Source organism: Monodon monoceros, unplaced genomic scaffold, assembly GCF_005190385.1.
Source record: "Monodon monoceros isolate NGI ecotype Baffin Bay Population unplaced genomic scaffold, NGI_Narwhal_1 Super_Scaffold_22, whole genome shotgun sequence".
In the NCBI taxonomy this organism is placed as follows: Eukaryota; Metazoa; Chordata; class Mammalia; order Artiodactyla; family Monodontidae; genus Monodon; species Monodon monoceros.
Window position 1 is genome coordinate 103,110,529 of NW_021703779.1, and position 24,392 is coordinate 103,134,920.

The 24,392-nt window shown below is 42.1% G+C and overlaps 1 protein-coding gene across 1 annotated transcript in view; it reads left to right on the top strand.

The window, feature by feature from the left end:
- The window catches only part of GRIA3 (glutamate ionotropic receptor AMPA type subunit 3), a 290,033-nt gene that overhangs the window by 158,218 nt on the left and 107,423 nt on the right, over positions 1-24,392 (top strand). The window contains exon 6 of the mRNA XM_029240492.1: positions 17,883-17,936. Within this exon, the coding sequence (XP_029096325.1) occupies positions 17,883-17,936 (54 nt within the window). The remainder of the gene's footprint in view (positions 1-17,882; positions 17,937-24,392) is intronic.

Sequence of the window (24,392 nt, forward strand, 5' to 3'; positions counted from 1 at the left end):
AACAGATGCTGTAACAAACAGTTTCATAAGGGCTGCAAGAACCACAGTTTACAATAGCAACACAAAAGCTACTTATTATTCAAGCTCACATTGCCACAGGACCCTTATATTTTAAATAACTGAGACCTCTAGACTCCCTTACAGAGAGACACCAAGCCGATGCAAAATAAGTGTGGTAACAAAAAATAAAACAAAATGTGCACACTCAAGTTCTTTACTGCACTAACACTGAAGGGCAAAGGCCACTGACTGATCCATGCCAACGTCTGAACTTTGATGAGACTGAGGGTGGGAAAGAGCCCTCGATCAGTTTGATGCCATTGTTAGCAACCACCCACCTGGATCTTTTAGTCAAATCAATCCCACCCTTGTTGGAGCAGCTTTCTTTCTGTCCAGATTTGACAGGGTCAAACCTGCCTCTGCCCAAAGGTTATAACAAATTGACAAGTGAGGGGCACAATTCAATGGGCCAGGGCCAGGGCTTGGGGAGACTGGTGGTAATTAACGTCATGTCACTAGAGGTAGAGCTAAAGTGGAAGGGATTAGTAGTCAGACGCCCCTGTTCTCTCTCCAACCTTTTGAAAAATATATATAACTACCAAGCAGCCTTCCAGATGTACACATACAGCCAACACCCTACTCTGAAAAAGAATAGCAATTGACAAATACCTTCTGAAGTCATCTAGCACTACAGGCCGAAGACCAGAAAGGCGGCTGAGTTCTACCTCAAGATCCCTGGGTGACCTTGCAACCGCCAAGTCACCTCTCGTCATCCTAGCCATAAAACAGAAAAAGCCTTCCCTGCCTTACCAGAATGACATTAAGATGAATCAGACAATTTCTCTAAGGTATTCGAAGATTCCCTGGAGAGAATCCCTGGCAAGTCCACAAATATCAAGCATTATAATTAGAGTCACTGCACCTCATTTCTTAAGGAGGAGAAAATGAACAAAGAAAGGAACGTGTGGTCACCGAGCCTGAAAACTCAGAGCATTTAAGCTCCTTCTGTAATCTGAGGCGGGTCTCAAGAGAGGGAGACTGACGTGGTGGAGTAAGAGAAGAGTTTGGTGGTTAGGACATGCTCCCCAGATATTTAGAGTCTTCATATTGGTCTTTGACGGTGTGCTGTTACTTTTCTATGATCTTCTTAAAGGTTTGGATTCGGGAGTGCTACCAAGAGGGTGGCAAGTGCTTTGATTATGGTTTTGTGGGCCAAACAGGACTGTCCTACCGTAGTGGGGTTAACTGGTCATAAACAAGGGTGCTGTATTCAAACTTCTGTGCTTTAACTTAAATTGTTTCCATGCTTTTCATTGTCCCAACAGTGGAAATTTTGGCTCTAGCTATAACTGGATCATTATTGAGGACAGGGGCAGGAAGGGTGCAGTCTCTTTCAGAGCTCAGCATTGGCAGAAAGTGTGCCCACCCATCTTAAGAATGGGGACATAGAAAAGGGAAAAGTGGGTGAACTGATTTGAAACAATGCTATCTAAAAGACACAAAGACACACACACACACACACACACACACACACACACACACACACACATATATACTTGCAGAGGTAAATAAGAGCGCAGAACCAAATGGAGTGAAATCTCAGTAATACTCGGTCTTAGATTAAGAAATGAGGATCCAGGGACCCTGAAGCAATGGACAGTCTAAGAAGATACTATAGAAAGCTTCTTAATGGCGATTCTTAAGTGCCTTTCCATCATTACTATCTCTTCAGCAGCTCTGAGAGCCCTTTTCACTTCCCTCGACCTATTTCAAACTGCTGCCCGTGCTTAACTTGAGAACCTCCTACTCAATAAATTGCTTCTCCTCCCTCTTCCCTGGCCAATATCAAATCAATTGCTGCTTGACAGACTGCTTGGTTGCCATTTTCTCAAAGGCACAAAGGAAAGAAACACATCTTATTTGTACATACATTAACTTAATTTCAGTCTCACCCACTCAAGCACAGCCACAATCCTTCAAACTCTGACCCTAGCCCATTTGCTACTTGGTGTCCATGGCAACCACCACCAGCTGCTCAGAGAGAGTTGCAAGGAGTGGCGGGAAAGTGCATCTCCCAACAGAGCCGTTAACTCTTCTACATTAGCTCCCTCGATAACAGGTAGCAGAAGACCCATCCCTGAATCCTCAGGCATTTGCTTTCATTAGGGAGGGGTAATGTTGTTCATTCTCCTCCCCAGAAGAGTTAGGGGCTGCTTCTCACACCCAACCTGTTGTTGAAGCTAAAACACCAATTATGAAATGTTGAAACTAAGTAGGAGGGCACTTTTTGCCCAAGACGACTTCCCAGTAGTAGTCTTCCCCAGTGATTCGGTACACTGCAGCCTCCACCATAACATCTTGCTTGCTGAATTACAGGCAGTGACCTCAACACCCCAAAAAACAATACACGTGAAATCCTAGCCACTTCCTTTTATGGTCCCTACCACTCAGTGACCTACAACTCATTCTCTTCACTTTCTTAACTCATGTCAAGAATGCATGCATGATAATCTCACCATCAAACTCTATTTTTAAAGAAAAAGAGCAATGTTAATAATGGCCCAGGTACTGGAGGATTTAGGAGCCAAGAGAAAATGGTACGGTTTCTCCACATATAGAGAAAGCTGCTCAGTCTTCAAACTGTTTTCATGAGTTCCATATTACTGGCTTTGCTCAGAGAGCTCAGCTGAAAAGTTGTCAGATGGAGATGAATTTCCCTTTACCATACTCCAGAGGAAGATGGGGATGGTTTTGTTTGCAATCTCACTGCAGCAGAACTCAACACATCTAACAAAGACTTTTTCTGCATAAAGAGGACTAGTACAGACTCGATTCTTTGTGGAAACTGGAAAGGACCCGTTACTCAAATGTCCTGTTCATAGAATCTACATAAATAAGAATAATATTCGAAGTGGCAGAAACAAGTGAATGGTTTTATCTTCTCAACTGCATGAAAAAAGGAAACAGAAGGCTCTTATGCACAATCCTTTCCAGTAGAACTGCTGAAATGTAAAGAGACTGTTTTAAGCTTTGAAAAGCTTGAAAGTAAGACATTCCTATCCATGCTGTCTGTGTCTGTTGTCCTGGATAAGAGCTAGTAATAAGTTTAAAGAAAAAGTGAAAAACAAATAAGACATTGTTGCAGCCCTCAAGGAGCTCGTGGGTTAGTAGGGAAGCAGAGAAGTAAACAGATGATCAGGTCTAAGTGCAATGACAGAGGGGAACACAGATCCTAATGGGAATGCACAAGAAACATGCCTGACTCGGAGATCAGGGAGCCTTTCTCCTGATGATTTGTTGAACTGAGTCTTCAGGGGCCAATAGTTCACCTGGTTTGGTGGAAGGGGGTGGAAATTTATATTTGCATAGGTATGACAAGCTCACTTGTCAGAGTGAATGCTAATAAGCAGTGCCAATTAGGAAACTGAGAATAACTCAGACGTCATGAAGCAGAATGGTTGAAACTTGATACCAGTAAGAAGATAAGCTGGGTTTCCCTCGTGGCGCAGTGGCTGAGAGTCCGCCTGCCGGGTTCGTGCCCCGGTCCAGGAACATCCCACATGCCGCAGAGCGGCTGGGCCCGTGAGCCATGGCCGCTGAGCCTGCGCGTCCGGAGCCTGTGCTCCGCAACGGGAGAGGCCACAACAGTGAGAGGCCCGCGTACCACAAAAAAAAAAAAAAAAAAAGAAGATAGGCTATATTGACCAGAACACGACTCTACCTTTCATCATGACTTCTGATCCTCAAGAAACAGAATTTTTTCCACTAGGAAATACAGTAACTTGATATCTGAAACGAGAAGGTTCTGCTTAGGGATTAAACTATCCCATCATTTTACAATGAAGAAAGTGAGGTGCTGAGAGAGGGACTAATACATAGTGGCCATACAAGTAGTGAGTGAAAAAACACAGATTTGAACCCAGATCTGATTCCAATGTCCATCTTCCTTGTGCCACACCACCCAAGACTATGCCAATACAGGGACCAAATAGATATCTACATATGGGTTCCCCTGAAAAGGCCACCTGCCTTCTCACCCCCATCCCACTTCCCACCCAACTGCCTGGAATTAGTGTTTAGGTTAAGAGTCTGATAAGAAAACATCCTAAACCAGAAAGATAACATTTGAAGTTAATATAAATTCTCATCCTTTTTCCTTGTATTTGGAGTCGTCTTCTTTCTCATCATCCACAAACACTGACTGAACACCTGCCTACAGGGCACCGTGTTGAATGATGTACACACTAATGACTTTAAACTGGGGCCCTGCCCTCGAGGACTTACTGGGATGGCCGGACACACGCCTAGTTTGGGTAAATACTTAGTAGTCTGAGGGAAGGATGAGAGGTAGAAACAATATAGGAATTCACAGGAGGGAGTGATCACCAGACAACCAAACTAGAATATAGGCTTCATGAGGGCAGGGTGCTTTGTGTTTTGTTCACTGCCATATCCCCAGCACCTAAAACAGTTTGGAACCTAGTAAGTGCTCAATAAATATTTGTTGAATTAAATAAATAGCTTCTTGACATTTTCCAGGGGGAGAAAAGTCCGGACGTTTATCACTTGGAGAATAATTCCCAGTCCTGTGCGCACTGCATATTGGCGGCTTTTACCCACGGTGCACCACATAAACTCCCCAGGGAGACTTGCAGAAACGACTGCTCAGCCTATGGCTTAAACCTTTGCAAAAGCCTTGCCAAGCTGTGCCTTCTGCAGCTCCCTACCATGGATGGGTGTTTCCCAGCGATGAAGGGTAATGTGGAACCAGGGTTTTTTGTTTGTTTATTTGTTCATTATGACCTCAAACTCTTTTCGGCAAAAGGCCACAGCCCTTTGATAGCAATGCAATTCTGGGAGACATGACTCCATTATTTGCTTGGCTCATCTAACAAGGCAGAACACAGATTCTGATTTCAAAGCAAGCTCCTTTAACGAGTTTTGGTTAGGCTTAAATGATAAACAGTTGCGATTGCTGTCAGTAGGTATAGGTTGTAAATCTCTGTCTTAGATGCTTACATTCCATTAAGGGGGACTCAAGCGGGCATCACAATACGATTCCCTTTAAAAAGTGGAATCCAGAAGGAAAAGCAGCTTCAAAAGCAGTCATTTGTGCATCCCCAAATGGTCAAGTTCTTGGTCTTCCAAGGCTTTGTATTGGGTTATGATTTTGTCACTTATTTATCTTTATCAGTGTACAAATTCTTATTACCTTTGGCTTCCAGAGCTTGGGAAGATATGTGTAATTGGAATGTATCAGAACAGTGAAGGGAAACCAAGCATTCACATAAAAAAAAAGAGAAGATAAAGCCATCCTGCCCTCACTGTGACTTACACTAACCTCGTGGTACCACAGTGCTGTGCCAGCATGTAATTTCAAGTCAAAGATTTATATTAACATGAATGGAGAAGGATCCGATTTTGTAATAAAAAAGAAATGCTAAATGTGTGTGCTCTCTGACTTCTTCCAAAAGCACACAAAGCTGAAATCATTTTCAGCTCTGCGGGCACACCTCCTAAGAAATTAGAACATCGCGTATCACCACACAGATACGGTGCTGAACATACTGCCTGCTGTGATCCTTTCACCTCTCAAGGGGTGCAGTTCAGAAGGTACTCGGTTTATGGCAGAGTAGAAGGAAAAAATAAAAAGAGAAACACACCTAGAGTAGTATTATACTCTAAAATCAAAAGTCTCTGATTATGAAACTTTCCTGGATTAAAGCAAGAATAAATACAGCCTTGTAGAGCTTTATGTATTTTTTTTCAAAGCAGTTTTGCAAAGTATCTCCTTCCATCCTCTGAGATTGGTAGGGTTAATAGTGTTTTCTCCATTACATAGATGAGAAACAGACATAAGAAGGTTAAATAACTTGCCTGAGATCACATCGTTAAGAGAGCTGAATTCTAGTTCTTGTTTCCAAAACAGCTACACCCATTTTACGTCTAGAAGGATGCATTCGGAAAGCAGCAATGGAAGTCTTGCTATACCATAGTAACTATGCCCTAACCCAGTCAGCTCCCCTGCTTTTGAAAGATATGGCAAATAACATTTACTTGGGGCTTGGGCATTTCTCTTTCCCCCTTCCTCACCCTGTTTCCTGAAAGAACAATTAAGATCCATCTGGGACTAATTATAGCAATTCTTGAATTTGAACTTGCAGCCATTACCCAATTGAGGTCACTTATTTTAAATTAACTTGCCTGGTCAGAACACAGTTTGGTTATCTTCAGAGCCCAGTGCAGAGAGGCACCAGCTCACTCAGACTTTTAATTAACTAGCTAAATAACCTGCACTGTGACAAACTGCCTATGATTTGATGGAGTCATTCATTTGCATTAAGACAAGGATCAAAATGCATTGTCAGAGCTTCAGGGACTGAGTCTTAGAAACCTTCACACAGTCTCTCGTTCAAGGCTGTGAGCCTCTTCCCTTTGGTTCCCTCTAATTATTTTTCCTGTGCTTTTGTTCTGATTGTCCAACATTTATCACAAGTGCAGCTTGTGATTAAACAATGACAACTCATGTCACATGCTGACAGGGAGTCGAAAATGGGAGTCATAATCATATGAACCAAGCCCAAGGCTTTGAGAAATACTTAGGGGAAACCAAAGGGGAATTTCCCAGGATGCTCCACAATAAAGGAGAATTTCCGAAGATTGAGGCAATAACTGCTCCGTACTTAGGTAATAATACAGAATAAATGTAGGTACTCAGTCTTTATCGAATCCATGGTGGGAGCTGATCATTCCACAGAAACAATGATAGTTCTCATGATTCGTAACTATCCTTATAGCCGCTAACACTTAGTGACTGGGCTTGGAGTCAGACACATATGATTTTGACTCCAGGCTCCATTATGTTCTGCCTGTAAGGCCTCAGGCAAGTTACCCAACTTCTCTGTGCTTCAATTTCCTAACGCGGAAGATGAAATTAACTGTAGTGCCTAACTTGCAGGGTTGTGTAAGGATTTGATGAAATAAAGCATGTACAAAAATCACTTTACACAGTGCCTTGTACACAGTGAGTGCTCAATAAATGTTAGCTTATGTTTGTCTCTGTCCCACCACCAGGCCCTTGTCCAGGGCATCTTCCCACCTGGGCTCCTCCTTCCCTTCTCTCTGCCAAAAACAGTTCCCCTGCATCATTCAAAATCTAGTCTAAAAGACATCTTCCTCTCCAGGGCGGAAGCCTTCCTTGCATCTGAGCTTGTTCCATGCCCATCCCCGCAGTACATTTTTCTAGACTTTGTATTATTTTAAATGGCACCTTCAATCTACTGCCTCATAAGCAATGTGGACTTTTCTTCAGGGTGTACTGAAGCCTTCCGTGTTAGAAACATTTATTAAGCACCACCTTGGCGCCATACACTAGGGCTGTGTGCTGTGGGGAAAAAGATAAGTAAAGAGAGAGAGCGGTGGAAGAAAGGGAAGGAATATTGGTTGAATCCCCTAATATCATGGGCATTCTGTTGGGAATTCTGCATTTCTGCATCTAGGCCTTACAATAACCTTAAGAAATAGCTGCCATTATGATCCCTACTTTATAGATGTGGAAAGTGAGCATCAGCGAGGGAAAATGACTTGTCCAAGGTCACTCAGCTACAAAGAGGAAGAACTAGGTCGGTTCTAGGTCGGTCTGACTCCAGAGGCCACTCCCACCACCATCATGTTTTACTACCCACCTCATTTTTTTTTTTATCAATTGCAGTGACGCATATCAAAGCAATATGTAAACGATAAAGTACAATATATGTGACATAAAGCCACTGCAGTTATAGCAGATGCTGTCGGTGCCCTACCCATGTTTGGCACTAGCCGTTTCCATACATGCCAATGGCATCCTATTGTAAGCACATGCGATTCTCCACTTGAAGACTTTCTCTCAGCCTGAGAGTCAGACAAGTCAGAAGTGTTGGGGAGGAATTAATCCTCCTGACAGAAGCTACCAGCCAGTGGTGAATGGGAATTGAAAGACTCAGACCTCAGCTTCCTGGCCCTTCAGGTGGGCGTGCAGCACGCCACTCCCAGAGTTGCTCAGACCCACCCTGCTTATTCATGCACCTGTGCTGGTTTCTTTCCCTTTGCTGTCCCATGTCCTCATTCCCCTACCAGCACATCCTGGAATCAACTCCCAATTAAACCACTGACCCTCAAATCTCTGTCTCAGGGTTTACCGAGAAATTCCTCCTTTGGCACCTTTCCCAGGAGTCTGGGTGGGTGTTCTCAGGCTGCCCCCTGCCTGCCCACGGCTTCCCATGGGAGGTCCCCAAGGGAGCACCCCCGTAAGCTCAATATCCCCCTTCCTACCCCCTTTCATGAGAATCCATCATTGACAGTCCTGCTGTTAGCTTTTCAAAGTGCATTTATTATCATATGGAAAGGCAGTTCTTTGAGTTCAGTGTGCATCAGAATCATCTGAGTGTTAAAATGCAGACTCCGTGGCCCTCACCTAGACTTTGTGAATCAGAATCTCTAGAGAGGGGTGCCCAGGTGCTTGCATCTTCACAGATTCTCCAGCTAATCCACACAGCATCCACTTTGAGAAATACTGTCCTAAGACATTCCCGAGGTTGAGCTACCAAGGAATGTGAATCGTGTTCCCTAGTGTTCTCTCTACAGCCAAGGCCTCTGTGGATTCAAGTGAGAAAGCCTGGAATAGCTATGCCTCCTTGCTCCTGAAATGAAGCGTAGATGAGCCAAGTCCAGTTGTTACTGTCAGAGTGGGGCGGCCGGAGACTCCCGAGCAACGGTGTATAATGCAGAGGAGAGATCCATCTTCCTGACCCTGCCAAATTTCTGCTCTCACACCTCTCACCACCCAGCCCCAGCCCCTGTTCTCTCCTGTGGTAGAAACACTGTGATGACTACACGTGAAAAATTAGGTTATGGCCTGTGCTCCTTTGTCTCTGGGCAGAACAATCCCCTACCTCCCCACACACATCTTCTTCAGAGCCACAGTTTCTGTGTGGTTTGAATTCATGGTTTTGATCAATGATGCAGGCAGGAGAGGAAGGGGCGGTGGAGGGTAGCAATGTGAGTTACTTTGTTGTTGGTTAACCCCCAGTTCAGCTTATCCCCCTGAACTCCAACTGCAAACCTCAGCTCCTTTCCTGTACCTCCAACCCAGTGCTATCCTAACCAGTGGCCTCAATACCCCTCTGCAACAAGCTCTGATACCTCTCCAAATCCCTCACCCCACAGTGGCAGGAAACTACTTCTCTACATTTTAAGAGTGAGGACATAAAATCAGGGAAGGCTTCACGGAAGAGGCTGCATATAAGCTGGGCCTTGAAGGATAGATGTGATTGCCGCAGGGGAGGATAGAGGGAGGGAGGACTGCAATAGGAATAAGGCAGGGAAAACCTAACTAATACAGATAGGGTAAGCATCAGGCATTGTGTTAAGAGCTTTAGGTACATTATTTCATTTATTCCTCACTGCAAGTCTGTAAAGTAGGTGCTAATGATAGACCCATTTGACAAATGAGGACATTGAAACACAGAGTTTAACTGTCCGAAGTCACACAGCTATAAAAGGGCAAAGTAGGGACCCAAACCCAGGTAGTCTAGCCTATACTCTTGACCACCCTACTTCGCTGCCTCTCAACTACTATGTTCCCTGTTTTACAGATGGAAAACTGACACTGAGAGTTTAAGTAACTTGCCTAAGGTTACGTAGCTTGCAATTGGCAAAGCTGGGATGCATTGGCCTTAGCGGATGGCCTTTTATTTACTGTATAACCATTTATACCCCTTCTAACTTAGTTTTTCCAGTGAATCATTTCAGTCACAATTTGTTATAGAGCCAGCCCTGGCTTACCATCACAACAAATGCCTATAGTTGGTCCAAATAAAAATCTTCCCTCTAGTGTGTAAGCACTGTGAAATAACAAGGCTCTCCTGAAATCAAGAGAAATAGCCCTCTGAAATACATCTCTCTTTGTTTTCAAAATAGCATTCTCTTTAAGTCACCTGTTTGTCAGGCTCCCACTTATAAAAACCACAGGGAAAAAATTCTTTAGGTCTTTAGTTGGAGACAAAGTACTTTCTATCTCTAACAGGTTATGAGTTAATCATTCTCTCCTCAGTCTGCTGTACATATTTCTGTTCTCACACTTCTCCTGCTGGGTTATAGTTGTCTGTTAACTTGGCAGTCTTTCCTACCCTAATGGTGAGATCCTCCAGGCTGGGGACCAGGTTTTGGTGACCTCTGTCTCCCCTGTGTCTGGCCCCAGGATTGGTACAGAGCAGGCATTCAACAAATGTTCATTGAAAGAAGAAACGAATGGAATGTGGTTAAGAGAAACAACGCTTCCATCCACTAGGGACTTCAGTCTATATTCCTTCTGAATCCAGTGGTATGCAGGTAAACTGGCTCTCAAGGTGAGGGGAAAAGCCCTGATTTGTAGTGTTGGCTGATTTCTGTGGTGTAAATACTTCCACCATGGCTGACTTCGAGCTACCAATAGTTTATCGTGTCAGTGTGATCACAAAGGTGGATGAGCTATCAGATGAAGAAGAGGATGGAAATTCAAATAGCCAGAGTGAAAGACCAACCCAAACATTTGTGAATTAGGAGAATTCTGTGTTTTACCTCCCAGGAGCTAAGCCTCTATCATTTGTCGTCCATTTGCAAGTTGAGATAAACTTAAATGACGTGGCTCCCAGAAGAGAGAGAAACCTGCTAAGTAAGCAACTATCCTGAAAACCAAAGGCCCGAGAAACACACTGGGTTTCTGAGAGATATTTACTTTTACTTGAAAATAAAAACACATTCACTTGCTTCCTTCAGCCAACAGAAAATTTCACAGATTAGGGTATCAAATGTTGGAAGCATCGCACGGACAGGAAGTGCATTCACAGAGGCAAAATCAGGGAGTTCTAAGGAGAACATCTCATTCGACACATCCCCACACCATGTTTCTTCCTCTCCCCTCCTGACTTGAAGGCCTCAACATCCTGGGCTGAACCTGGGTCGCTAAAACTCTACCCAACCGTCCATGGTTCAGTTTTGCACACAGTAACGGAGCTAGTAAGTAAATGGCAGGATTTGAATCCAGAACCATCTGACTTCAATGTTCACGGCTCTTTCTAGTACATCACCTTTAATAAATACCTATTTGTTCTAAGCTTTAAGGGTGATTCAGATCACATCTATAAAGAGTTTTAGACTCTTACAAGTTTCAATTCTATAAGGTGTCATTTCAGGGGACATACTAGAGTTGTTGATCCTGATAAATATCTAAAGATGGAAAAGTGTGAATCCTGGGCCAATGAAGAAGTCCCACGTTATCCCACCCATCCTCTAGTGGTTGTGGCTGGAAAAGACACATGTTGGAGTGACTGCTCAGCCTTATGCCAGATGTTGCCTTTCCTTTTTTTTTTTTTTTTAAATACAAATAATGAGTCTAGTGGCACTGCCAAGCCTTCTACTTACCACTCATACAGTCCTTCAAGTAGATCTTGAAATGCAGGATTATAGTGCTTTGGGCCCAAACAATTTTGTAAGATCTACAGAGAAAAGAAAAAAGATACAACTTGATATTTAGAATAAAGTTGTAAATATTAAAACAAAAGTTGCTATAAGTGTGAACATAAAATAGGTGAGAGTAAATTTCATAAAAGTATGCATAAAGAACACTGTTATTTAAAATGTATTGTTTAAAATAAATTATCGCTGATTTGGGGGGATAGCCAATGCAAAATGCAGAGACTACAAAAGTCACACATATGGCTACGTTGAAGAGAAACTAATGTTCTTTTTGCTGTATTATTCTAGGTTGAATACTAGTTAAAATCACCCCTACCTCACCTCCCGGAAAAAACATCTAGAGTTATTTCCAAATAAAAATAGGGTGCTGTGAAAGGCCTTCTAGATGAGATACTCCAAGAAAAGACACAGTGTTTGGAAATGCATCACATTACAGGAAGTTAGATGATGGAAAGGTCCAGATGTTTTAAGTATTTATTATTGGCCCTATGACCAAGGACTCTAGCTGATCAAAGCTGCTGGGCTTCCTAGGTGGGGCAGTACATGGAAATTGCCTTAGGAAAGGCTTTGTAAGTTTCCACATTTGTCATTTGTATGCAGTCCCAGGCATTATCTGCTACCTCCCAGACTGCCCATCATTTTGCTCCCTTATGAGACTCGTGAACCTTTGAAAGTAGATGGGGATACTCTTTTAAGATTTGAACCATAAGGCAAATTAACCGTATTTTATCTGGACAGGAAGACATGACCTTTATTCTCTTCCCTAAAGACACGACTGCATTCAGGCAATATTACCCACCACTCCTGATGGTACACCAGAGGATTTTCAGTGACATCTGGATGAATAGATTCTATTTTCACACAGTTGTATTTATTTTCTTGTATGTAGTTTCATGGATATTATTGCTTTGGACACCGCTACCTTTAAGTAAATGAGTAGCTATAAACATAAATGTTAAGAAAATAATAGTATTGTGGTATGTGGATAGATCACAAATTGTTAAGGAAGTTTGTAAGGAAATGAAATTCGAGAAATGATGTTTAAGGGCTAATACAATGAGGTGTTCCCACCAAGATCAACATGCACTGAAATGGTCCCTTATTTGTACGAGCAGGAATAATCTGTTGCTCCTTTAACTTACTTGTGGCCATTTACTGCCTCTTATTTGTATGTTCTCTTTGCCTCTCCCACTGTTTACATCTTCCGCATACTCCATTCGTCTTAGTGAATGCCATATTGAAGTCTGGGAAGTGAAACTTCCCAAAGACATGTTCTTTGGTGAAATCCTTGTCCTCTAATCTTCACATCCTAGCATTTTATTTGATGATTTTAGATTTGATAAAATAGATTTTATTTTCTATTCAGTTGCCTTCTCTCTGCATAAGCTTCCCCTGAAGACAGTATACACAGTGATGAGATTTCTCGGTTATACTCCCGTTTTCCTTCTTTATGAAAAGCTTCAACCTTTCGTTTTCCATCTGTGCCACCCCCACTACTGGGCTGGCTTTGGGTGATTGTCTCTTCTCGGCCTCACTCATCCAGCACATTTATTCAAGTGAGATGACCGCAATATGAAGCACTGTCATTTGGTTAGAGAGCGTGTGCGTGCAGATTGAGATTATTAGAAAAAGAATTCTAAAGGAATGGACTTCTGATATATTTTTCCTAAGACTAAAGCAATTTAGTAGCTCGGGGTTTTCACTCAAGAAAATGAACGGCTTTTATCATATCTGATGGAAGACTTCTTTTGGGAAGTCTGGCATATTCTGAGGCTGATTTCTGTAGCTTACCACCATTTAACTCCCAACACAGCTGAAATCAGATAGGTTGCCGTAGGACAGCAGTATCTTTTTGTAACTGAGGAAGTAGAAAAGGGAAGGGGGGGCGCTGAAGAAATGTCTTCTCTTTGAACACACACCGAAAAATGTGGTCTAATAGCTTTTTCTTAAAGAGAAAATACCTATAAACAGGTAAATCTGGTGAATTAAAACCAGAAACCTCCCTCATTTCTCCCCCCAGCCCGCCACATGTTCTCAGGGTACCTAAATCAAAGAGAAACAGATTAAGGTGAACGGCAAGGAATGTTCTGTACTCAAAGCAAGATCAATCATTATACATAGATCCTTTTTTGGCACCGATGTAGAAAATCCAAACATGGAGATACTTAGGTCTGCAAATAACCTAATCTGCATACCAGATGGATCCAAGGGAAAAAACACAGACACTTTTCCACACACATATTTTTTTTAAATATGAGCATAGAAAAACAGATGCTTTTGCCCCCAAAGGGTCTGTGGGCCTCTCTCGAGTAGTCTTATGGAGGAATTTAACTTCAGATTTCTAAAATTACGAAAATGTCTAGATTAAGCATTAAATTGGAAGAGAAAGGGCCTCTAGAAAACCAGCTGAACATCTTCTGAATTATTTTTAACTGCTCAGTGATACCCAGCGCCCAATTTCACAGGGAAGTGGATGGAGGAGTCAGTAAAGGGAGGTCTCCCCCAGACGGGTAGTCTATGATTCACTGACCTTCAACAAATAACTTAATGCTCTGCCACCTGCTGTTTAAGTTTCAGTGAGTGAGGACTGTGGCATTCTTTCTTTCAGGTCCTATTTGTGGGCGTAAAACTAAATCTCCTTAAAACAATGAATCTTATCTACATTTCACACATATTCCCTTATTGCCTTTATCATATCTACCATCGTATCAAGCTATCCATCTTCTCCAACAAATCTGACAGAGGCACAGTGAACACACAACATGGATCCGGGAACTTGATACTTCCTCCTTAAATTTCACACAGTAGACGGTAAAACGGCTTTTATGCTTGAAGCTCTGAAACTAGTTCAGAAAGAGCGATTATAATTACCGTAAAAGCAAAGTTGAATATTCTCTTGGTTACCAAAGTCATTAAAGAACTGAGGGTACAATTTATGCCTTGTTCATCTGTAACAGATGGAAAGAAAAAAGATTTAAGACTAACTGAACAAGAAGCGCTCCCATTAACTTGTTCCTTTGTGCACCGTGTTACGCACAAGCCTCCCATCCCACCCCTACTCTGATAAGCCCTGCACCAAAACTTCAAAGAAAGGAAAGATCAGGAGCAAAACATGACACTTTTGGCAGTGAGGCCTCACTTAGCTCACATCGGTAGAATCATTGCTGCCCTACGTGAGTAACATTTCAAGATAATTGAGATGTACTCTCTTAAGTTATCGGGAATTTGAGCATTTCTGATGCTCAAATGCTCAAATACATTTGAGCATTCCCTCAGATGTATTATAATTTCCCTAGGTTTTTCAGCAGAAATTACTGAACGCCATAAGCCATACCCTGATGACGCAGGCACTCAGGATGAACATCCATGATTATACTGTGCTGTAGTGCAGTGTTGTCTGCTTTTTGGGGGGACTCCTTCTTCCCCTTTAAGTCAGTTTGTCACTTCCTCTGCTGCTAATGTACCCCTGTCTAATATCACCACCCCCCTCCATACACACCCCTTTTAATGTGTAGCTTTTCACTTACTGTGAACTAGAAAACCCAAATTGGTAAGAACTGTATGTTAAATAAGAGTTAAGAAGGCACTGAAAGTAAGGATGAGGAAATAATTACGGCTTTTAACGCAACAGCTTTGTGACACCTAGAGGTTCCTATCTTTAGATAACTTTCCCACCTCTTCCAGTTTAAACTAAATTTTGAAAGCGTAGTGCTGTGAGAGAGCTACCTTCAAATAAGTGAGTTTGCTTTGCACAGACCATCTGGGCATGGATTAAAGGGGATATTCTAATAGCTTCAAGTTTTTCTGAACCTGAAAAACACTATCTTAGTGAATGACCTCTCTCCACGGTTATTTAACCGCACACAATTACATAACGCACATCCCAAACACTTTTGTAGATGTTATTCAGTTTAATTCTGACAACGGTGCTGAGATAGGAAAGGCCAGGCTCATGGTCCCAGATTACAGGTAAGGAAATGGAGGCTGGAGAAAGTTGAGTGATTTGCCCACAATCAAACTGAGTATGTGACAAGGCTGGGCTCCTGGGTTCTCTTTCCGGGGTCGTCTAACACTTATGTTTTCTGTGGCTCCCTGCTGCCTTTCTTATGCTCAGAAGAACACTAAACCCTGCCTCTGGTGAGACAGACTTACTCTGTTTCCTTTGGGCTTGCTTCTTTATTTCTCTCCAAGCTCTGCCAGATGTCCTTAGGAATCATGCTCATTTTTCTAACAGAACTCAACACCCTCTGATTTTATTATGTTGAAGGTTCTCAGGGAATTAAAAATTCAACAAATGTATGGTCCCAACTTGCCATCAAAGTTAACAAACATCACCAGGAAGGATGTTTCTCACAAGCGGACACTGAAGAATACATCCCAGCAGATACCTAACAGCTCATTTTGTGTCACAGTGGTATGAGAAATCACCTCCTCAAGACATTCATTAACCTTTCATTTCCTCTGTAAATAATCAGTCAGATACGTGGCTCATATTTTAAATTAATCAAAAATAGCGCTCTCTCTCTCTCTCTCTCTCTCTCTCTCTCTCGCAGTACTTAAAATGAATTGAAATAAGCATGATATTTAAATATGTGGTTCCACACCTCTGGACCAGCTTAAACCTCATCTCCTCCAGGGAGCCTTCCCTATCCATCCCAGCAGGCCTTAGACATCTCTTCTTCCTCTTCTCCGAGAACCTAGAGTAATTCTTGATATTTGACATTTAGCACATATTAAGAAACCATGTAATGTACTGCCAAGAGCGTGGGTTCTAGAGGTACACAGACCTAGGTTCTAATTCCAGCTTTAGCATTTCTTAGCTGTGTGGCCTTGGGTAAATTACTTAAATTCTCTCTGGTTGAGATACCTCATCTGTAAAATGAAACTTATGATACTTAATCTGTTTAATTATTCTAGGGATTAAATACAGCACCTAGCGCAGTGCCTGGCATATACTAGGAACTCAATTAAGGGCAGTTGTTTTTAATATTATCATTATGACCTTTTATATATAGTTCTGGTTTGATATGTGTACATTGTTTTCTCAAACTGTTTTTAGACCCTTGACAGCTGTGTCCATAGAGGAATATATGATGAAGTTTAACGGCCCCTTACTCGCACAGGTTCTTTCTGAGGCCTTATTCCAAATACTGTATTCATAATTTTGTATTATTTTTCTTAAAGAAGGCTCTTAAAGTGATATTAGCTTCAGGCCTGCACAAAACCTGGTTGTGCCTCTGGTTGTGTCTTTAACCTCTATCATATCCCCCTCCTCACTCCCACTCCTGCATACAGTCAGTACTGTACAGTCAGTACTCAAAACAATGACATTTTATAAAATCTTCAATTAACCAGAATTTTTGCTGTACTTAACTATACGGAAATAAGCTTATGTCAGGTATTCTGTGAAAACCTTTCAACTGCCAACCAATATATTTAGTTGGAAAATATTCAATCCACTTACATGTTTTGAGACAATAAAAATGCGCTTTGTAAACGGTAAAGCTTCGTATTAACACAGTGCTACTCATGAAGATTAGGATAAGAGTGATGACCCTAAAGCAGGGTTTCTCAATCTCGGCACTACTGACACTCTTGGCTGGAGAATTCTTTGTTGTGGGGACTGCCCTGTGCATTATAGGATATTTAGCAGCATCTCTGGCCTCTACTCACTAGATACCAGTCCCCCCTCCTAGATGGGACAATCAAGATGTCTCCAGGCATTGCCAAATAACCCCTAGGGGCAAAATCCCTTCCCCCACTACCTTAAGGCACATTCAGCACCAAAAGATGTACGGATGTTCACAAGTCTTTCATACTAAGGTAAGAAAAGGAAGGCAAGCATTTTAGAAAAGTATTTTTTCTCAACTGCTTCTGCTAGAAAAGTTTTCAATAAGCAAAAGCAACCTCGATTAACCTGAAAAAGCACATTAACCCCATTCCTTGAGTGTTCTATTCCCTAAGCATTCCAGATAAAGAAAGAAAAATGTACCATACATTCTATTTTCTAATTTGTATGCAAAGTTCAGCCCATTTTCCAGCTCAACAGCTAAGTACAGAAATCCAGTTCATGGGTGAGGGATCATCAGTTTCATCACTTTTGCCATCTATTTTAAGTGATAATAATGCCACTGACCTGGAAGTTTAGAGAGCTTTCTTCCCTTGCTGTTGACATTTTTAACTTTCATATTAGCAATTCTCCCTGTATCCTATGCCTGAAAGTAAAATGCAACAAAAAGAAATCTGGCCCAACTAACTATGATTTACTATATATAAATGACCTAACGCTTTGTCGATTATTTAAAAGTAATTTGCTCTAGCCATCCCAATGACTGTGCAATTGAAAATGTCCTTGAATAAGCAATATTTCTTATTTTTTATTTCTGCAGGTTGTGATCCTGGGGAAGCATTCAAGGGGTTACCACTACATGCTTGCTAACCTGGTAAGAACAAGCAGAGCTTAAGTTTCCAGGGCATTATATTCTATTTAGTTTGTGTCACCTGTAATTATCCCTAAAAGAAATACAAGAAGAACCTAATGTGTTCTCTAGACACTTCGAGAAAAGGGTCAGGAAATACTAAAACCTGAACGCAATAGCCTTGTTTTCAATTATGCTGTGTCTGTTTTAGCTGTGAAGCTTATATCCTCTCCTCGTTGAAAAACTAATAATTTGATATGATTCTTCACTGATTATTCTTAGATTTAATTTGGAGTTGAAACGTCAACCATTTTAATCAGGTTTCAAATGTAAAACAAGGGACAGGGGACACAAGAAACTGACTCTTTCCCCAATTAATCCGAGTGTATGTGCACATTAGTATTGGATTTGTCTTTCTAGAAACAGGCCACTACCAAATCTTTTCAAACCAGATGTGAGCAGTAGGTTTGAACACAGAACAATTAAGTAGTCCTGTCAAAGTGTATAGCCACCTTTCTACGTATACCAAAACACAACTTGAATCTTCACCTTCAAACTCCCCATGCCTTTAAAATTTGTGACATTCTAGAAATTACTTTTTACTAAGGTTGGTTTATAGGTCTTCTTTCTCTAAAAGGACAATTGGTTTAGGAATTAACAAAGTGGCTTCTAAATCCGTAATATATGTTTGGCAGAGGTTCTGAATAATACCATCTCCCTGTAATGAAAGAGGAATGGTAAATTATCACTATGATACTAAGAATCTATTAAATTATTACATAACATGAGTTCTAGCCCCAACTTTATTTCATTAGCACAAGAGAATCATAATCATTATAGAGCTCTTAAACCAAAAGAATAGCAACAAAAGTGAAAGATTATCGTAATTATATTCTTAGATTTCTTAAATCAAAGAAAAAAATCTTATTTTAATAAAGAATATTTTTAAATGAGAAAGGAAATGTTACTTAAACCTCCTTAAGAAGTGTGTGCACTCAAACACTTTATAAGATGAAGATTAGAGTTACTGCTTTGAAATGTCGTGTGCATCTTGTCCAATAAATTGCTCAAAGTGGAGCGCTTCAGTCCATTGTAGGGATAAATGAATCGACTCTTTTAGGAGAAGAAATCTTGATTCTTAATTTACATCTGAGTACATCCAATTTGTTTTTAGACAACTGATAGGTAAAGGATGTTTGTTGACTCGCTGGGGGTTAGGCCAGGCTTTGGCAGGAAACGTGGAGGTTATAGCAAGGTATCTGAGGCAGGTATTGATGGATTTTTACCATTTCTTTCTCACCCATAAGTATTTTGTTCTCCTTCCTTCCTTCCTCTCTTCCTTCCTTCTTCCCTCTCGCTTCCTCTTCTCCTCTGCCTAGGGTTCACTCAGCACTGATGGTACATGAGACAACTTTAGGTAGTGCACACACGAACTTTTTTTTTATTACAATGGTAAATGTATTTATTTACTATGTACTAGAAAAACATAAAACTAGCACATCAAAACCCAAATTTTATGGATGCTATTACTTCATACAGGGCTAGAGATTTAACAACAAATGAAATAATTGTTTATGTCAAATGTGTCAAGTAAACAATAGCATGTTGCTGTAAACAGATATAGCAAAATCTGTTTGGGGTATATGCAGTTGTGGTGCTACACGGATGACTGAAGTTTGGGAAAGAGCACTGAACTAGGGGTCAGAGACTTTGGGTTGTCCTACTGACTTTGCTACTCACTAGCTATGGGATGTTGGATAAGTCACCTCACCTTTGAGGACCTCGGTTTCCATACTGTAAAACTCAGATGGGAGTGGGGAGTTCGCTGATGTATTGGCTGGATCCTTTAGAAGCAGATGCTGAGATATAAATAGAAGTGCAAGACATTTATTGGGAGTAATGCCTGTGAAAAACAAAAGGGAGAGGGACACAAGTAGCAAGGGAGCCCTTCAGACCACAATTCAGGTCTGATATCAGCGAAGGAGGGGAAAAGGAAGGAAGTTTGAGGGATGGTTAGGGAGTCTGGGATTGACATGTACACGCTGCTATATTTAAAATGTTTAACCAACAAGGACCTACTGTATAGCATAGGGAACTCTGCTCAATATTTATGTAACAACCTAAATGGGAAAAGAATCTGAAAAAGAATAGATACACGTATGTATATAACTGAATCACTTTGCTGTACACCTGAAACTAACACAACGTTGTTAATCAACTATGCTCCGATATAAAATTAAAAGTTAAAAAAAAAGATCTTCAGACCATGGGCTAGCACACCTGGGAGCTGCAGTGCAACAACTCCACCTGGAGGAGGCCCATGCTGCCCCCAAATGGCAAGCCACTGTACCCCGACCTTGCGCAGCCACTGGCTGGCAACTGCCTGGGAAGCACCCACCTCCCGCTTGCGAGCTGGGGTAAATCCTGAAGGCGCCTGAAGCTGGAGACGGTCGGCTAACTCACGTCCTGGAGGCAGGTTCTATGTTAAAAGATCTAAGCCTGAGCCCTGCACATCAATGGCTGTCTCAGTTGGCGTAAGGTGACCAGGTGATCTATAAAGGCCTTTCCCATTCTGGATTTCTAACTGGGCCTCTCTAATCCTACTGACAATCCTTCAGAACTTTGGTTTCAATTTTGAGACCCAGACCTGACAGAAGTGAAAGCATGTAGAGTGACAGAACTGCAAGAGAAAATCACTAGGACAAGGTTGGGGAAAAGAATGGTAAACTGGATGCCTAACACAGAACTCAGAATTATGAAACCTTGGAAAGATGCCTACTACAAGAATAAGCAAAGTCTGTTCCCTCAGAAAGAATGTAATATATAGTGTCACGTCAGTCTGGATAATGAAAACATGAATTCATTTACCATGCTTTGAGCTGCCACCCCTTCTCTTCCTCTAGTGACCTTCTTTCCATTTGAACACAGCCATGTGTCTCCATAAGTCCCTGTTCTCTATATCAAATTGCATATGGGCAATACAGATAGGAACCGTTACTAACCTCTGATAAAACAATGAGCCACATTATGCCTTCTGTGGTTACCAGATTTTTTTAAGCAGCTAAAAATACCCCAAAAACACATATACATAGATACACACAGCAAACCAAAACTATTCAGAAGTCATTTAGATGATCAAAAACGGGTAAGTGGAGCTAAGAAGATGTTTCCTTTCAAGATGAGCCAGCTGGATGAAAGCTGAGGACACATACACAAGGGAAGAAGTTCTCATCTGAATCTTGGTGTAACAACAGCACAGAACCACTGCCTTCTTCTACAGATGCAAAATCAAAAACACTCACACTGCCTACCTAAGCTTTCTGGAACCACCTGCACCAGAGCCCCAAGTGTCCCCTTTGCTACTAAGTCCCATCTATCCAGCAATGACTTCTATGTGCTTTTACACGGACCTTCCCTGGTAGCAATCCTAAAGTGACAAGACCTGGATATTCCGTAAATGTTTCAACAAAGACCTTTCATAGGTCAAGGTGTACATTTCAGAATGGACAACAACAAGCTGCAGAAAGTTCTAACCTGCTGAAACCCCTGGAAGAAACAAAAGATTTCATCGGGAGCACAGGCCAGAGATGTGATCTGGTCAGGCCAGAAGTGGACATGCCAATAATCAAAGAGTTAGTAAGTCTCTTACAAATTCTGTATCAGTCAGTGGTGTCATTTCTTTTTAGGGGTTGTTCCACAATTGACTGTTATTTCCTCTTCCAGAACTCTCCCTAAGGTGGTAATGTGTCTCTACTTTAGTACCAGAGGTAACCAGCAGGTATACAATTTGTCAGTCAAGCAGCCTCTCTCTCTTTCATGGTAAGGTCCTGGATCAGGATCCTTTCCACTGCATTCCCAGGCATGTTGTGTATTGTGATTTGTTTCATATATGTCAATAACAGTGTGCACTGGGCTTCCCTGGTGGCGCAGTGGTTGAGAGTCCGCCTGCCGATGCAGGGGACACGGGTTCGTGCCCCGGTCCGGGAAGATCCCACGTGCCGCGGAGCGGCTAGGCCCGTGAGCCGTGGCCGCTGAGCCTGCGCATCCAGAGCCTGTGCTCCGCAACGGGAGAGGCCACAACAGTGAGAGGCCCGCGGACCACAAAAAACAAAACAAAACAAAACAAAAATAATAATAATAATAGTGTGCAGAACCCTAGACTAACCCTAGGCATAATAAAGAAAAAAAGCACTAGACCAGGAGCTAGGAGATAGGTTCGAATCCCAAGAATTGATCTAACTAGCCTGTGACAAACCAAACCTCTCTGAACCTGTTTCTTAATCTGTAAAATGAAGAGATAGACCAGATCAGGGTTTCCCAAAGTGTGCTATCTGTACATGAGATGATTTGAGGTAGTACATGGCAAAATTTCTTAGACTGATTAGTTTTGAATTTATATTAAATGTGTATTCAAAAAAGATAACTCTCCCGTCAATTCTATGAAGCTAAATTAGATATTTAGATTAAAAAGCTTAGTCGATGTAAAGAAAATATATGAGGTAAAGACTAGTTCAGATGATCCACCCATGCGGCAAAAAAACCCTGTAAAGGTGGTATATTAGAGGCTAAAATTTGAAAAACACTCCAAGGTGACTTCCAGCTCTACATTTCTTCCCTCGTGGAGGGTCAGTTTGGACCAGGGAAGGCCAGTGAGAGTGTAGGCGCAGCAGCTGGGTGAATATAGAGGACATAAGTGGCGGAGCACAAGCAGAGCCCTGTTAGCCTTGGGGTATTGTCATAGAGCAGACTTCAAATCAGTCCAGGGGGGCAAAAGCCAAGCAAGGTGTTGAGTGCCCTTAGCTACATTCTAAACAGAGCTGCAGCTCTAAAAGATCAATCAATGCCATTTAACAGTTGACACAGAACAAACTGGATCCGGGTTGAGATGATCCAACAACAGATGTTCAGTACCCAGCCCGCCAAATAAACCAAAACTCTCCAAGCATTTGAGGCGCCCAGGGGAAACTGTAAGCCACGGTAGGACTCATTCAGTGCTGCGCCAGTTAACCTCTGCCTTAGAAGACCCGACGGTTTCCTTGCCTAGGCTGAGACTGGTCCCAGGGTCGGGGACAGTTGTGGACCCTACAAGTGGAAGTTAGGTAATGTCAGCTGCCAGCGGGAGAGGGCCGTAGGACCGGTGATCAAGTTAGCCATTGTGCCAAGAGACAAAGGGGGAAGAGCGCTGGCTATCTGAGACTCCTCCCTGCTGTGCTAGCTGTTCTCTTTAGGCTTTTCCTTTAATGTCTCCAGTGAGGAGAGACTTCCTGCCCACCCATTTCCCCCAAGCTTTTTAGAGATCAGGAAACAGGCTCAGAAAAAATACATGACTTGTCTGAAGTCTCACAGCTAATCCATTGCCAAGCTAGGTTTCCAGTCCAGGTTGGTCAGACACTTTACCAAGAGCATCTCGCTCTTCTCATTTTACCCACTCAAGCATCTCAGTGAGACAGAAGGCCAGCCCCACAAAGGTCACATAAGAACATTTGCAAAGACATAAATGTATATGAATGACGTATAAACTATAAATTTATGAGGGTGAAGTAATCAGAGAGAAAAAGACTTAAAAGAAACAAGGACAGCTTTGTGAATCTGGGTTTGAAACGCGTCCAACGGGCCAATATGAAATGTATCTTAGCAGGCACCAGTTACATCTCCATCACTGTCTTCTCCCCTGCTACATTCATATTCATCCTGTCTCTCTCTCTCCCTCACACACACGCACACACACACACACACACACACACATTCCCCTCCCCTGCTCCCTCATCCCTCTTCTTTCTCTTGCTCTCTCTTCTCTCCTTCCCTCACCGTCTGCCCCATTCATATGATTAGCATGCCAGAAAATAACGATGGGGAGTACTAGATTATATCTAATTTTTCTAAAATTTTACTAAAACAAAAGCATTAGTCAAAAAATAGAACTCCAAAGAAGCATCCAGGAGTAACTGGAGCTTGGAGAAGTGAACTCTGCAGCTTCCCAGATCTAGGGATGTACCTGAAACAGAGAGGGGCCCACTTTGTTTAAAGAGAAAACAAGTTTGAATGAGATTGAATCATGCTGTTTTGCTTGACAATAACATGTTCCCTTCTGCTCCCTTCCCCTCCCAGGTCTTCTTGCTGTGTTCTCTACTCTTTCCCTTTCTTTGTACTTCCATTTTTAATGTTCTAAATAAAAATTCAAATGCTCAAAGTCACGTGTTGTGATCACTGACACCTCAGCAGATAGCATGTAAACACAGAGCTCACTGGGCTGGAGCCCAGCCTTACAGGCAAAGGAGGTGAGCTTGAAGGGAAAAATCCCCCCTGGTCCCCAATGCCAGGAGCCCAGTCACCTCCCCTGGGTACACAGCTTCTCTGGTGGTTCAGGATTCACTTTCTTCTCCAAATGAAGATAGGATACAGCAGAGTATCAAGGGAATGAGGAGTGGGGACTGGGCAGGGGTCCAACGCCCTACCATGCATTTAGAAAGACACAGGCAA